The 16,384-nt window shown below is 51.3% G+C and overlaps 1 protein-coding gene across 5 annotated transcripts in view; it reads right to left on the bottom strand.

Annotated features, from left to right (window-relative positions):
- DNAAF8 (dynein axonemal assembly factor 8) overlaps positions 1-16,384 on the bottom strand; it is a 55,829-nt gene that overhangs the window by 39,380 nt on the left and 65 nt on the right. For 2 of the 5 annotated variants that reach the window (XM_077316575.1, XM_077316572.1), the window contains exons 1-11: positions 16,210-16,350; positions 14,711-14,876; positions 14,233-14,346; positions 13,170-13,661; positions 12,579-12,687; positions 11,949-12,090; positions 10,528-10,674; positions 9,442-9,537; positions 7,949-8,308; positions 7,293-7,437; positions 643-837 (exon numbers count right to left, since the gene is read on the bottom strand). In XM_077316575.1, coding sequence (XP_077172690.1) covers positions 643-837; positions 7,293-7,437; positions 7,949-8,308; positions 9,442-9,537; positions 10,528-10,674; positions 11,949-12,090; positions 12,579-12,687; positions 13,170-13,661; positions 14,233-14,346; positions 14,711-14,876; positions 16,210-16,286 — 2,043 coding nt within the window. In that variant the 5' untranslated portion in view covers positions 16,287-16,350. Of the gene's footprint in view, positions 1-642; positions 838-7,292; positions 7,438-7,948; positions 8,309-9,441; positions 9,538-10,527; positions 10,675-11,948; positions 12,091-12,578; positions 12,688-13,169; positions 13,662-14,232; positions 14,347-14,710; positions 14,877-15,084; positions 16,052-16,138; positions 16,351-16,384 lie in introns of those variants that run through there. The other 3 variants (XM_077316574.1, XM_077316576.1, XM_077316577.1) reach the window with 3 other exon arrangements.

A 16,384-nucleotide genomic window follows, 5' to 3' on the forward strand; every position in this document is an offset into this window, starting at 1 on the left:
GGCTGCGCTCGTCTGCTGGGAGACGGGAAGCAAGCCGGAAGGGCAAGACCAAACGGGGTAACCGTGCTGCTGGAGTTGCCAACCTCCAGGTGGAGCCTGAAGATCTCCTAGAACTGTAATAATCTCCAGGCTAGAGAAATCGGCTCTGCTGTAGATGGCAGGAGCTCCAGAGGGCAAAAGAGGGGCAGTGCTTAAGAGCAATGGCCTCTAATCCGGAGAATCAGGTATGATGCTTCAGGCTTCATGAAATCCCAGAAGCAGTTGTGGACATGCCCACCCGGGGCTCCTCCCCTTCCCACCCCCCTCCAGGCCCATCATTGGCCATATCGGGGGTGGCCAACAGGACTATACGTGGTCATATCACCTGATAGATATTGGATCAATTTTAAAAAGATATCAACAAATCAATTCACTCCCGCCCATTCCGGAAACCCTTCCAAGGCAGGCGCGATTCTCCCGGGTTTCATAAAATCTCGGTTGGGAAAGCCTGAGCTAGCCTGATAGCATCCGAGCTCAGAAGCTAAGCAGGGCACAATGTTTGGAAAGTCACTGTCCACATTCCATGCTCCAGCCATGCTCCTCCTTCCCTTTTCCTGACATGTCTCCAAAATCCTACGTTTCCTCCTCAACCCTCCCACTTACCAGGGAGAGAAGCCAGGTCACGGCCGCAGGGTAGAGGTTGGCCACCGGCGAGGAAGTTTCTGGGAAGGAGTCCTTCTGCTGATGACGCAGGGCAACGCACCCACAGCTGGACAGCCCGATGGTCATCCGAAGCATCTCACGCCTCAGGCCTTTCAGGACAGGCAACGTGCTGACGGGCGCAAGGCAAGAGGCCTCCTGTTAAAAGAGAGGAGAGGCATCAAGATCACGTAGGCCGTTCACTGCTGAAATGATTGGGGAAGGGGCAGCTTTGACTCGTGCTTGTTTGCAAACTGGTGTCCTGGCCAGCCAGTGGCAATTCTTCCTTAGGACCCCCTTGAAAATCTTAGCTGTAGAGGTCTCTGGGTCTTAGAGGAAAGGCAGGGAGGCTGGATTTCTAGGTCAGCTTCAACTCTGGTCATCTCCGTTTCTGACATTAGGAGCCGTGAGGCAGGAAAGGACGCCAGGCTCTTGAAAACACAATCCGGCGGCAACTGAGCCATACTGGCAGCTTATGCCACACAACCTTCAATGTGTTTGGAAGCAACAGGCCTTTGAGTGTGCTTTGTGTCTCAGTCACGTGAGCCCACTGGGGAAGGGGGAATGGCCTTGTCACAAACACGAATTTGTGAATGGGTGGAGCACATGGAGCAGATGAGGATCCGGTGACCGAATATAGGTTTTATGAGTTCGATCGTTTCTCCCGGGGAATAACCTGATTTGAGGCCCTTTTATGACTATATGGTGGTGGAATTAAGGATTCTCAAGGCACGAGATCTCTTCTTGACAACCCTGGACTCCCTCAGAGGTCTCCCCTCCAAAAATGAATCAGGATTGGTCCTGGTGAGCTTCCGAGATCTAGCAAGACTTAGCTAGCTTGGACCAAGTAGAATTGATATTAATGGCAAATTAAGGAATTACGTCTGGGGCGGCCAGACTGCAGCTCTCCAGATGTTCATGGACTCCAATTCCCATGAGCCCCGGTAGGCTGGCAGACAGGTGGATCTGCACAACTTAAGCGAAACACAATTGAGTGGACAAACAACGCGACTTGCCCGGTGACACCTTCCCTCCCCAAACAAAAAAACCCACTCATTAAAAACGGAGCATTTCTAGCCCAGCTAACCAAAAACAGTAACCAATAATGACTGCAAACTTTTTGAGTGGTGCTTGACAAGAGGACCAAAGAGTACAAGTAGACATGAAAACAACGACTGGGCTCGATTCGCGGAACTGGCAGGCGAATGACGCCAATCCCCGAATGCGGGGAGCCGGGAAGCGACAGGTCCCCCTCCTCGCCTCGTGCTGCTTAACGCCCAGCCATCACGTCAATCTCCCCCGATGAAATGGAGCTACGTTTTGTCACTCAATAATGGCTTTTCGAAAATGTCACCAATGCACTGCTCTCCGTTCTCGAGGGAAGGCTAGAAGAATGACAACGCCATCTGTTAGCGGAGCCCAAGTTCCACGGGAAGGGTATACTGGAACCTGGACGCTCGAGAATCCCTTCTGTCGCTCGGAAGACGGGGAAAGGCTGGGCGTACTGGGAGCAGGGACACCAATTTTGTTACTTTAAGTGGCGTCACCCCAAACCATGTTGCAGTCAATGCTCCTCGCTTGTGAATTTGTATTCTGTTAGGAGTGGCGGTTTTCAGCCTATTGAGGTCATTGGCCTGAGCAATATTGCTGGGTCAGAATGGTCACGGGTTGGGTAGTGTGAATCCATCCTGCTTCTTCTGTTGATCTTGTACCAAAGGGAACTGACAGAGGCCGAGGCCTTCCTAAGAACATCAGGTCAGCAGTCCATCTGGTCCAACACTCTGTCTCTCACAAGGGCCAACCAGGTCCTCTGGAGGGCCAACAACAGGGCACAGAGGCTGAGGCCTTCCTGAGAACGTCAGAAGGGCCCTGCTGGATCAGGCCAGTGGTCCATCTGGTCCAGCATCCTGTCTTACACAGCGGCCAACCAGGTCCTCCGGAGGGCCAACAACAGGGCACGGAAGCTGAGGCCTTCCTGAGAACATCAGAAGAAAGCCAAGAAGAGCACATAGAAGCCAAGACCTTCTGGCTCTGGTATTCAGAGACGTTAACTGGAAGACTGTTTTCTGGAATTCTGCTCACCTTTACAAATAGAACACCCCGTCATCATTTAAGGATAAAACAAACACCTCTTCATTCACAAGAGCAATTAGTCCATTGGGGCCTCCTCAGAGCTGAAGGGGTGCATGGTGCTACCAGTGACAACTGCACAGGCAATGAGGTTCTTATGCCTGCCTGCTTGGGGTATTTGCTTGTGAAGAGGACACACAATCCCCCTTATATTTGTCTCAACTTATGCTCCGGATGTGGGCGGTTTCTTTCCACTCCTGGCTCCGGGAAATGACCCAGCGACTGCTTTGGTCTGTCAAGCTCCATCGCGACTTTCTTCAATAACAAAGTGAAATGTTCGCTTTAATCAACTCCGAGGAATAGGGAAAAGACTCAATTTGTCGGGTTTTTTACGCCAGGGCTGCTTAAAATTATATCTTGACAAAGACGACAGGAAAGAGCGGGGAATCCGATGTGCCTTGGGAGTCTTCAATTTCGGCTTTATAATTAGGAACCGGCAGAGGCACATCTGAGACCAAGATATATGGTGCAGCTCACATCTGTTGAGTCTAGCCTCTGCCAGGGCTCCAACTCAGCTGATATGTGCAGAATTCACAGTGGATTGTGGGCAGGGTTTGTGGATTGTACCAATTCAGGTGGTGGGGTGAAGGCTGGAATAGCTGGAATCCCCTCTCCAGAATAAATCGCCCGGCTTCTCCTAGCGTCACAAAGAGAAGGACGGCCATGTTTTTTTAAGTGGCAGAGAAATGCACAAACGCTTTCATTGGTACAGCCCAAGAAAACCTTTCCCCATATTGTTGAATGCTCACCCTAGGAGATCTCGTGCCCCAACCAGTGCGGTCTGGCCTTGTCTGATCTTGGAAGCTAAGCACAGCCAGCCCTGGTTTGTAGCTGGATGAGAGACCCCCAAGGACAGCTACAGAGAGGCAGGCAGTGGTAAGCCACCTGTGAAGGCCCCTGGCCTCGAAAATACTATGGGGTTGAAATATATTAACTGAGGAAGGAAGGAAGGAAGGAAGGAAGGAACTGACCAGTCCTAGGAAGGAAGGAAGGAAGGAAGGAAGGAAGGAAGGAAGGAAGGAAGGAAGGAAGGAAGGAAGGAAGGAAGGAAGGAAGGAAGGAAGGAAGGAAGGAAGGAAGGAAGCCAAGCCTAAGGCTTGCAGAGCCAGCAACAAGCAATGAGGCAAAGGATCTGGTATGATGGCTGACTCTCTGCTGAGGATCTTTAAGAAGAAGAGTTGGTTTTTATACCCCACTTTTCACTGCCCCAAAGAGTCTCGAAGAGGCTTACAATCACTGGCCCTTCTTCTCCCAACAAGCCCAAGGTCACCCAAGCTGGCTGCAGGTGGAGGAACGGGGAATCAAACCAAGCTTGCCAGGTGAAAGGCTGCCGCTCTTAGCCACGACACCACCCTAGACCTGACATCCTTTCGGGGGTGGGAAGTGGAAAGTTAAACCACAGCTGACTTATGGTGACTAGGCAGGGTTCTCAAGGCAGGAGATCTCCATCTTTGGAGATTTTTAAACAGAGGCTGGAGAGCCATCTGACGTCAAGGCTGATTCTGTGAAGGCTCAAGGGGGTGGCAGGTGACAGTGGGTGAGCGATGGGGTTGTGAGTGTCCTGCATGGTGCAGGGGGTTGGACTAGATGACCCAGGAGGTCCTTTCCGACTCTATGATTCTAGGATTCTATGAGATGCTCGGCAACGGCATGTGACGTCACAACCCTTGACTTCCTCGTTGCTCCTCCATCCAAATATTGGCCAGGGCCAATCCTGCTTAACGTCTGAGATCTGATGAGATGGGGTTAGCCTGGGCCATCCAGATCCAGGGGGACTTCCTTCTAGGTGCCAGGAAAGTCATTCATTTTTGCTTTATTTTCTCATTGTATCTAAATGCGTGAATGCATGGCCAGGCACAGAGGACCACAAATGTGAATCTCGCCTCTTCGGTCGACTTTCGGCCCCCTGAGATTCATTTCTCTTCTCTGCTTGGGTCGAGGCACCGGCTTCGATAAACAGAGCTAACTTGATTTCGGGGATGACTTGCTATTTCACAGGGCGAGGAGGTGAGATGAAGGGGCCATCTGGTGGCTGTTCTCGGGACTTCTGGGGCTGTGATCAAATGTGCTGAGCCTTTGTATACAATTCCCCAGCCCCACACCAACGCATTGTCGATCCCATGAAGGAAATGGCAGGTACCCAGCCTCTAGCGTACCTGAAGAAGTGCACAGTGACCGATGCTGCTGCACAGTCACATGGCAAGAAACAACGGCATGAAGTGTGACAGATCGACACGATGCAGTGGGGCGGTGGGTGCGCATGGAGCAACAAGCGCAAGGAAGGGACATGTCTCTTCAGGACAACATTCCCCAACACGGCTGCCTTGGCATTCGGGTTTCTTGTGTGAGCCACCAGGGTGTGGCGGTTAAGAGCGTCAGCCTCTAATCCGGCAAACTGGGTTTGATTCCACATGCAGCCAGCCTTGGGCTAGTCACAGTCCTGTTAGAGCTGTTCTCACCCAAAGAACCAAACTTGGCAGCAACTGAATGTATGTTTTGCAGTGCTCTCCTAGACTGGTCCCCTGGAACCGGCTGGCAATAACCACAAATGACCAGATAATTGATTCTTTTCAAACCGGGCTTCTTCCGCATACTGCTGAACTGCAGATTTGTGAGAGTTACTGAGTGTTCCCCCTTCACCAGCCGGCGCTTCAGACTTCTCCTCACCTCAGCGCCGAAAGGGATACTGAGCCGAGAGTCTATAAACCGATTCTAAGACGCGGAGTGCCGGGTTCGGCTTGGCAGACCGAACTGAATTCCTCCTCCCGTTTATACAAACCCCCAAACCGAACGGAAGCGGAGTGCGATTCCACAAAAGGACCGGGAGGGAGATGCCTCCAGATGCAGCGCGGAGGGGTAAGCTAAGGAGACAGAGAGGCCACCAAGCCTCGATTTACCTCAACGAGCCGAGGCCATTAATGTAATTGCTAATGTACTTAAAAAAAAAAACATGCACACACCCACCAAAAAGAGCTTATTACTTCCTAAGCACCTTCATTAGCCGCTGACGAGCTTCCGAGCTCCTCTGGAATAATTACCGTTCAGCTCAATTACTAAGGTGCAATACGAACGGCCCGGAAGATTTTCATGTTCCTGGTCTAAGCACCTGGCGCAGTCATTCTTAAACTGTTGGTATGCGCTAGTTATCACATTGGAGCTACTGAGCATGGCACGTCAAAGCCATTATTTCACGCGAGGTTCCCGAGATTTCAAACGGCTGGGGGTTGCCCGCTGCACCCCTGCATGATTCACGGCCATGGTTTTGTGTTAGGATCCTGGCATTGGAAGGACGAGGGTGAAGCGAGTAGACTTTTAATTGAGAGAAATTTTAAAAAATACATGACTTGACTATCAGAAGTCTGGAAAATGTTGGATTAGAGTGGCTGGAGTTACCCGCAGCACCCCTGCATGATTCACAACCATTGTTTTGTGTTAGGATCCTAGCGCTGGGAGGACGAGGGTGAAGCGAGGACACTTTTAATTGAGAGAAATTTAAAAAACGACTCAAACCTCAGAAGTCTGGAGAACACTGGATTCGAGAGACTAAAAATAGTACGTTTTGAAACCGTTGTGCCTAGAAATATATATATGTATTTCTATCCATTCGTCACGCTCATATCCAAATCTCTATGGGATGAGGCTGCCAAATTATGACTGCTTTGGTTTCACATGTCAAAACAGTTTAAATCATCAATCGGTGAGCGCATCCGGGGGAAAGCGCAAGCGGCCGTTTTGATCCGACTCGCCAAGAGGGCTCCTGTCTGAATGTCCTTGGGGCCCTCCTGAACAAGGGAGAGCCGTGGACCGTCCGGAGAGGCGACGGCTTCCACCCACTTAAATGTTTTGTTAGCAGAGGCTTACGAAGAATACGGCTCTGTCAGGCGGAACTGCTGCTCTTTTGGGCATCAGGATCTGAAAAAGTGACTCTTGAAAGCTCCTCTCCTGCCACCGGTTGTGATAGTCTGGCTCTTTTCGACCTCAGTCCCTGAAGAAGCGAGCTGTGCCCCACAAAAGCTCAGATCTCGGAAGCTAAGCAGAGTTGCTCCTGAGGAGCGCTTGGAGGGGAGACCACCACGGAAGGTATGCAGAGGCGGGGAAGTGGCCAGCCACCTGTTCATCCCTTGCCTTGAAGATGCTATTGGTTGTGACTTCGACGGCACTTTCCACCCACCCCCGTCACGACCTTGACTCACAGGTCATCGCTCAGTGGTCACGGCTACTGAAGGCCCCCAGGTGCCACACCTGCCAGGCCACTGCTGGTGTGACGCGGAAGGCCCTGCCGATTCTGGAAAGGAAGGAGGTTCAGGGGCAGATCTCTCACCCAGAACGAGCCCTTATGCGTGCATGTTTCTAGGCAGAGGGAGCCTCAGCTGCTTGCAAAAAAAGAAACCCCACAAGACAACAACTGCAGTCAGAAGTCAGGAGCACGGCGCAAGGAGACCTCCGGGGAACAGGATGTCCCTCGGCAACGCTGCCGCACTCACCGCGTGGAACAAGACGGGCGTCTGCTCTGCCGCGGGCTGCTTCCCAGTGACGGAGAGCCGCGGCTTGGATCCTTCCAGGTGATTGTGGAGCCTCTGCTGCCTCTGCTTCTCTAGAGTCCGTTCTTCTATCAGGTCTTTGTTAGGCCTGCAAAATAAAAGCGCGGGCAACTCCGTGGGTCTCTGAGCTGCTTGCAGAATCTGACCCTGCCCTCCTTTACGACTCTCGCCCAGGTGTCTCGGGCCCTGTTCGTTATTTCCCGCTCCCTCCTGTGCTGGTTTGCTTGGGGTTAGGGCCTCACCACTGCACCTTGCAGATGGCAGGGGCTACTCCTGGCACCTCCAGGTGAAGGATCTCCGGGAGGACAGGCCGGGAGTGACCTTTCTCGATCCGAAACCTTGGAGAGCTGCTGCAGGATGGAATCTGTCTTTGATCAGGGTGGCCAAACGGCAGCTGTCCGGCTGTCCGTGGACTATAATTCCCATGAGCCCCTGGGGCTCATGGGAATTGTAGTCCACAGACAGCCGGAGAGCCACCGTTTGGCCACCCCTGTACCTAGATGGACAATTCGACCGATCTGGCAAAAGCTCTTTGAGTCTTGAAGTCCTACTTGAAAACCAGGGACATATTAAAAAAAAAACAACCCAGTTGTGCCAACCTTGGACAGCCGGTGCCTTTGTCTTCTAGGGACACGTGCGTCGTCTCCGGATGTGACCCTTCCCTAGTTTCTTTCTTCAGCTCATCGGAAGAGTCGGTCTGGCTGATCGCGTGGCCAAGGACGGGAGAGCTCTTTGCTGCAGCCTCTGAATGCCCTGATGCCACTGAGGCCGGCCCCTGCAGTTTCAAGCGGCGTCTTTCCCTGACTTTTGGCACGACGGGTTCCGCCGCCGTTCCGAGATCCTGCCCCTTTCCTTTGTCTTGGGAAATTGCTCCGGAGCCGTTCGCAGGAGCCAGGAGCATTCTCCGGCGAAAATTGCGCAGCTGTTGCAGCAGAAAGCTCTTCCCGGTGCAATTTTTGCTAAATTAAAAGGCGGGAGAAGATCAGTTAAATCTGACTAAGAGCAGCACCTAAACTGGGCACTTTCCTGGGAGTAAGCTCCACCGACCACACCCCTGTAGGATTCTGCTTAGGTCTAAAAGGCCCAAACTCTGTGGAAATGAATTGGCCCAACACGTCACTTAAAGGTGTCCTGGAGCTTCAGCAGAACGAATACCACTGGAGGGGTAACAATAAAGTCACCGCCAGGCATTTTAGAATGCCAGACAGGTGCCAAAAAAGCACAGAATGGGTTACCGGTTACCCAGATTAGCTAGAAGAAGAGTTGGTTTTTATACCTACCCTACTTTTCACTCCCCAAAGGAGTCTCAAAGGGGCTTACGGTCACCTTCCCTTCCTCTCCCCGCAACAGACACCCTGAGAGAGTCCTGAGATTCCTGCTCAGTCAGGACAGCTCTATCAGGACTGTGACTAGCCCACGGTCACTCAGCTGGCTACATGTGGGAAAGGAGTGGGGAATCAAAGCTGGCTCGCCAGATTAGAAGCTGCCGCTATTCACCAAGATCCCACGCTGAAACTATTTCCACGCCAGGATTCCCCCCCACCCCCCATATTTCAAAATGCTCAAGCTCGCTCACAGAACACCACCGTAACAATGACTTTCGTCCAAACGGTAAACATCAGCCAGACTTCAGATCCCGGTGAGAACTTATTCAAAAACGTCCTGCCGAAATACACAGGGGTCTTCAGCGATGGGGCGGTCCACCTGCAGGAAGCTTCAGGCTGCAACGCCCTTCTCAGGGGTTAGTGAAAGGCGTAAAGCGACAAGCCAGCTTTTAAGTTTCGAAGACCCCTTTCTCGGGGTGCGTGTGTGTGCAGAGTAGGGGGAAAGGCATCTTTTTATATACGGTGCGGCAGAAACCCAACTGCAAGACCCCATCGTCTTAACATGGTGCCTTGGGAAGCCCTTGACTGAGAACCTCGGTTGCTTCGTGCCCAAAATCTCAGGTGACCCAAAACCTCCGTGGGACGAGGCAGCAGTGACCGCTTCCCTCCAACAGCCTGGGAAACCAGCAGTTTTCCAGCTCTGTCTCTGGCCCTCTCTGGACAGACACCCCAGCGCCTTGTCAGGAAAAAACGGCTTTATTTTGTACCGTGAGAGCGGAGAAAACCCGTCCATCGCCGCCTTTGCCTTTCCTGGGCCTGCCGCTTCCGTATCTTCGTCGCTGTCTGGGGAGCTGTCGCTTGAGCTACGGAAGCAAACACAGGGACTTATTTACTCTCCCCTTCTTCTCTAGCACCATTTCTGCTCACAGCCACGATCCTGTGATGTCACAGGCCACATTGGAGCGCCTTGTTCTACCAGAGGAGACTTATGCTATCTCCTCGGCGAGAACTGTTTAATATAATGTAAAGAGGGGTGTCCCCCGGGGAACAGCAGGGAAGACACAGGAAAGGGGAAACGTCCCTCCCCCTTCCAGAACCCCAACAGCTCTTAGGTTCTCCCTCCAACACAACACGACACATTTTCACAGGTGCTCAACTATCCATGTCTTCGCATGCCTCTTGGCTTGTTCCCACCAGGGCATTTGTGGAGGAATGGAGGGGTGGGATTTCAGTGATCTTTTCCCCAGACTTGAAAAATCCCTGGTTATACTGTACCGTCCTGTTGCAGTCCAATTTCTGTCCACCTCTTCTTTGGGTTAGTAAAAAAAGCTTCTAATTGGCATCAACATGACGGATTTTTTCCCCCTTTAAAAAATCCTAGGTGAAGGTAAATCTGATCCCTGGTACTATACTGGGTGTTTCCTCACCTGCTCCCCCCCCCCGCCACCGCCAGTCATGGCCCCCCTCCCCCATGATCCGTCCCTGCTGGGGACTCCGCATGCTTGAAAGGGAGTTCTAAAACTGGCCCTCTTCAAGAAGTGAGCAGCCAGCCTCCCGAAAGACTGCTTTGACATTGCCTTCATATGCGATCGGAAAACAGTCTGGGCTGCAAATTGATATCTCCTTCCGTTTTCTGCGGAGAAAGATCAGGCAGTTACGGAATAATGACTGGGGATTTTGGATTGTTGAGCAAGCCTGGGATGGATTCAAGCGTCACGCGTGAACCCTTTGGTAGGGGCCAAGATACCTTTTGATTCTTTACGTCGTATGGGGAGGGGGGGGGCGTACGAAAAGGGGCTTTCCCCTTTCAGCTGCCACTCTGGCACACTCCTGTGTGACACGCCGGTCATTACCTCGGTGCGGCTTCAGTCAGCGACTCACAGCTCTGCGGTTCTGCATCCCTTAAGTCAATATATACAGTCGGGGGTTCGGGAGCGCGTTGTAATTCCACTGGAGCGGTGCTGGGACTATTTGTCTGCGGTGCTAGGAAGGGGACGTCTCTGAGGATAGGAACCATCATGCCAACACGTTATCCGTCTTTGCAAGACAAGACGCAAAAGGCATCTTCACTGGAACTAAATATATATATATATGTTGACCTTTTCAATCACTCTGTCGTGGCTCCCAGCTGGTGGAAAGAGCTCCCGGAGGAGATCGGGGCCCTGACGGAGCTAAAACAGTTCCGCAGGGCCTGCAAAAGGGAGCTCTTCCGCCAGACATTCAGTTGAGACCAGATGACCCTGCTCCCTCCCAAAAACCCATTCATGCATTCTTCCCTGGGCCTCTTTGCAGTATTATATTCTGTTCCCTCTGTTATCGTTTAATGTTAATTAATTAATTAATAATTGGATTTATATACTGCCGTTCGCCAAAAGGTCTCATGGCGGTTCACAATAAAATATAAAATCAAAGTAAAATCCCATAAAATCCCATAAATACCCCATTATTACAATAAAAGATGGCATTCTATTCTATAACTTTCTATTCTATTCTATAACTCTATAACTGTGTTACTGATATTGTGAAAAGCTGAGTTCCGTGTATTATTCCCTGTGTTTTTATGTAAACCACCTGGAGCCTCAGGGGAAGGTGATATATAAATACAATAAATACAAATACTTCATTGCCGTCATTGTACACCCCGGCCAAAGATGGCTAGGATGCATTTCCTGTTATGGATTGTCACGAACGGGCATTACACCATTTGATTTATGTGGAGACGTTTTGTCCTGCTCTTCGGACCAAAGAGCTCCTGAAGAGCTGACGGGAATCAGCAGAGAACAAAAGGGCCCATGCGATCACTCCATCGAAACGATGTCTGATTGGCTCAGGGTGAGTTAACAAGGTGTAATTTTTACATGGAACACCAGTTTTTAAGACTCTTCATATGAGTCAAGTGATCAAATATTAACTATTACTCTTCCGCTGCCCTCGAGGAAACCCTGTGGAGGAAGCCTGTTCTTCCCTGGGTGAGTTGGTGTCCTTGTGGACCGTAAACCGCCACTCTGTATGTAGGGAGGCTGAGGTTACTTCAATGTTAATTTCCTGGCCTCAACTGCAGGACGGGTGGAATAACTCTGTCTCACACGCCCTTCAAAACTCTTTACAGTCCTGGAGGGCCCCAATTTCATCAGGGAAGAGCATTCCCCGGGGTTGAAGCCAGGCCCAAGTGGTTCCCTGCCCTTTCTCTGGGGGCCCTGTTGATGCAAACTGGGAGAAGAGGGGTTTCCCAGCAAGAGCTGGACCCAGGAACTGGCCGAATGTGAACACTGACCTCCCGTCCCCCTGGCCGTGGTTCAAACGGGGCAGCTTGGCAAAACGCCGCTTGTGGTGCAGGCAAAAGGCCCTCGACTGCTTCAGACACAGCTCCTTCAGCTTCCCCATGAGCTTCGCCTGCGACGCAGCCCTGTGGGTCTCTGGAGACGAGAACAAAGGAGAGAGTCACATTTCCCCCCTCGAGGAGCCGGCGTTGGCAGAGTAGGCAGCAGAAAAAGGGCGCTTCCCACCCACAGGGGCTACACTGGGCAACATCTGCAGAGGAAGTGAGCTGTGTAGTCACAGCAAAAGACAGTATTGATACGTCGCTTGCAAGCGGTGCTGAAAGTCTACATGGCAAGTTGTTTAAAGATAGGGACTGGCAACCCAGTTCACAAGGCTCTTCCTGGGTCTTGGAGGTGTGCAGGCGGGGCTGGATCTCCCAGATTCTGTCTGCTTTGGATCCGAAGCACGGCAGTGCACTTGGAATCTGGCCTCTACACATGTCAGCATTTTAAAGGTAAAGGTCAAGGTATCCCCTGTGCAAGCACCAGGTCATGTCTGACCCTTGGGGAGATGCCCTCCAGCGTTTGACTGTGTTCCAAATAGCGGGCCTGCATTTCCAAGCTGACTCAAGCAATCCTCTCACCGTGATCCATCGAAGGGAAAGCCATTTCCTCCGCTGCCTGGCTTCTGCTAGTCTCACTTTGCGTCTCCAGGTCTCGCAGAACCCTGTCTAGGTCCCACTTCTCAATGTCCTGAAAGAAGAAGGACAGCCGGCGGTTGAACTTTGGCACCACAGGATTGTGGGCATCCGGGCACCAGTGGGTGGTGGGCATCAGTGGACACCTGCACGGCAGAATACGGAAATGCAACTTGTTGTCTAAGCCGTCCCTTGGCACTGCTGCTTCAACAGAGAACAGGCCTGACTCTGTAAAGCACTGTAACATTTCAAAATAAATCAAGCTGATTTCAAATGCCCAGCATCGCCCCATAGTTTAAGGGCTGGACGAAAATAGCGAGGGGACCTGGGTTCAAATCCCCACTCGGCCACAAATCACTTCCTTATCTTAACGGGCTGCACTGGGATGCTGTGAAGAAGGGGAGAACGCAACACAATACAATCCGTTCGCATTAGATCAGACCTTCTTATTCAATTGAAGCAATTACGGATTACCAAAGACAACCAAAACCCACTGCTCAACGGATGAAAAAAAGAGAACCAGATGACCACACGTACCTCAAAGGCAAACAACATCTGCTCACGAGGGTACTTGGCTGAAGCCGCACGCTCGGCACTTTCCCCCTTATCCGTACTCCCTGAGTTGTTGTTATCGTTTTCCGGCATCACTTTGGAGAGGACTTTTGCCTCTATTAATTCCCTTCTTTCCTTCCCTCCGTTAATTACACTCGGTTTTCCTTTTTCACTTAAAGGAGTCAATCCCTTCACGGGCGGCAGTTCACCAGGCGTCGCGCTCCAAGTCTCCTCCTCTTCCTTAGCCACTGAATCCTTCTCTCCGAGAGTTCCCGAGATGCCCTCTTTCGAGGCATCCGATGGAGTCGTCCCTTGTTCACTTGGTGGTTCTTTTGTCCCGAGCCCAGGGCCCTCTCTGTCGAGCGCGATGTCTCCCTTTGAGGCGGACCGAGGTACGTTCTCTTCTGCCTGGAAGGATGCGGTATCTAAATCTTCGTTCTGGAGCTCTCGTGGATGTCTCATGAATGTGACTGTATTCTGCACACACAGAAAAGACTCAAGTCACAGCTATCCTGCATCACTCCCCCCATTTGCCCCAGAAGAGCAGACCAATTGTTTAAAATTTTCTCCCACCGCTGTTTGTGTCCTTCTACTGCCACACCTAAAGATGAAACTCAAGTACTTTGGCCACCTCATGAGAAGGAAGGACTCCCTGGAGAAGAGCCTAATGCTGGGAGCGACTGAGGGCAAAAGAAGAAGGGGACGACAGAGAATGAGGTGGCTGGATGGAGTCACTGAAGCAGTCGGTGCAAACTTAAATGGACTCCGGGGAATGGTAGAGGACAGGAAGGCCTGGAGGATCATTGTCCATGGGGTCGCGATGGGTCGGACACGACTTCGCACCTAACAACAACAACAACACTGCCACACCTCTCAGGTCATCACTAATGCACAGCGGCTACAAGACGGCTTTTACATTGGAAAATTCTCTCGCAATAAGAATACCAGCTTGGCTCACAGAGCAGCCCAATTGGTCCCCACCCACCCCCCCAAAAGAAATGACACAGAAATTTATCCAAGTCTTGTGGTAGAAAGGAGCATCAGACACCTGCAAGTTGCTTTTGTCCAAAGAAAAGTCTCCCAGCTCCTCAGACAAGTCGGGAATCAGCTTGGACAGGTCGCGCTGGAAGATCGAAAGGTCCCCGTCTTCGTCGCCATCAGACTGCGGAACGGCACAAAGAAGACGAGTGAGGCCTATTTGGTAACAGTAACATTGGTCTGGGGGCGGTTTAGGCAGCTCACGGGTTAGGATATTATGAGGAGGCGAGAAAGATTATAATTTCTGGCTCCCTGGCAGAGGTCAATGGATGACAGGGGTGCAGGAAGCAACTCTTCTTGTCCGGAAACCCTTCCAGGGCTGTCAGGAAACCGGAGAGAATTCAGCTGTCTCTGGTTCTAGAAGTTAACCTCATGCTCCCCTGAAATTTGGTGGTGCGATGGCCAACAGCGAGCCAAAGACCACCCTTTTGGGAAAACGGCATCAAGATCTGCATATGCCATTCTTTTGAGAGCAGAGTGCTGCTTACCGTGGAGTTATCAGAGTCCATTGAGGGAATCTGATCTTTCACTGCAGCCAGGACTGCTCCCCACTGGAAAGAAGCCATCGGGAGGTTTGGGGGAGCCACTTTGTCCTTGCTTTGACCTTCGGAGTCCATTTTAAGTCCTTCGCAAGTGTATTTTGCCAACGCAGAGCTTCAGAGGTCAGCATGAAAGGGGGGGGGGAAAGCAGAATAAGTGCCTGGCCAGGACGGTTTACACAGATAATATTGGACCAGTGGGAGTCCTGGGATGAAACCCCTCCTTAGCCATGAATCCAGATGTCCTTGAACAGAGGTCCAGAACTTTTTGAGCCTGCAGGCACCTTTGGGATTCTGATAACATGTGGTGTGGGAGTAACCACCTCCAGTCATAGAGTGAAGAGCCTCATGCAGTGGCACCAAGGAGAACCTGCCCAGCCAATCCAATCCCTGATGGGCATTAGAAACCTTCCAGGGCAAAAGGTTCACTTGGCCCCAGTCATTTTCTAAAACCAGTGGGCCCATGCCCAAAAAGATATCAATGGGCACCGTATTGGGGACCACCGAGCCAGAAGCCAGTCACGGAATGGGAAGGGTAATAGAATTTTACTAAGCGTCACGCTACAAATTTAATGGCAGGGGGGCATAGCACCGTGATAACAAACAAAAATCAGAAGCGTGTCATTTTATTTACTAGATGGATTGGATTTATCCATCGCCACTCCAGAAACCAGGCCAGCTCGTGGCGGTTTACAATAAAATACTAAAACCCCACGAAACAGAAATGACAGTAGCGTTCAAGGGTCGGTAAAATAATCTATGTTTATTTATCGTTTGCAGATTTATTATTTGCAGATTAAACCCAGCACTTCCGAACTAGCACAATAGGTACCACGTTTTTTCTTTTGCATCTCTGAACTCCCGCTACCAGCTGAGGTTTTATTTCCATTTTTTCATTCTTACTGCTTTAATCCTAAAGATTATTGATTCTTATTCCTGTTGCATTACTGTGCATGCATTTTTGTTGTTGCAAACAGCCCCAAACGCAGTGTGGGGAGGGTCGGTAGCCCAATAAAACGAATTAATTAGCTAATTGATTAATAATCAGGCCATATCTTTAAATAAGCCTGACGATGGAGAGCGGTCGTTTACAATTGATTTGTTAAAAATTAAACGGGCTTGCGGGGATGAAAGGAAGGGTCGGTCGCCAAGCCAACGGCCACCTCCCTTTACGGCGCGAGACCCCCAGTTGCCACCGTTTCTTAGGCAACCGTCACCACGGCGATGGCGCCTCACTTTCCGGCCGCCAGACCCCGCCTCCACTGTTCCCATGGCAACCGGACGCCAACGGCCCCAACCAACCAATAGTAACTTTGGGATGCTCCCCCCCCCCCCAAGTATGAAGATTAAAAAGGAGTTTGTCACCCCCCAACGCACCGCTCGTACTCCGCGCCCCCCGCCATCGCCCAAGCTTTCATCACCGCCTCTTCCCCGCCAATGCCACACACCTCTCGCAAACGGGCTCTGCAGGTGCACGCTCCGCCCACCGTGCTTTTGTTTTCTTTTTAAGTCCTGGAAGGTTCATTAAACTTAACTCACGGGCTTGAGTTATCCTGCTCCCTCCCAAGCCCGCTAACCCCAAACCTCCAACGGGAGACTCAGAAAAATAAAAACGCTGCTACT

This window comes from Paroedura picta, chromosome 17 (genome assembly GCF_049243985.1).
Source record: "Paroedura picta isolate Pp20150507F chromosome 17, Ppicta_v3.0, whole genome shotgun sequence".
Lineage (NCBI taxonomy): Eukaryota > Metazoa > Chordata > Lepidosauria > Squamata > Gekkonidae > Paroedura > Paroedura picta.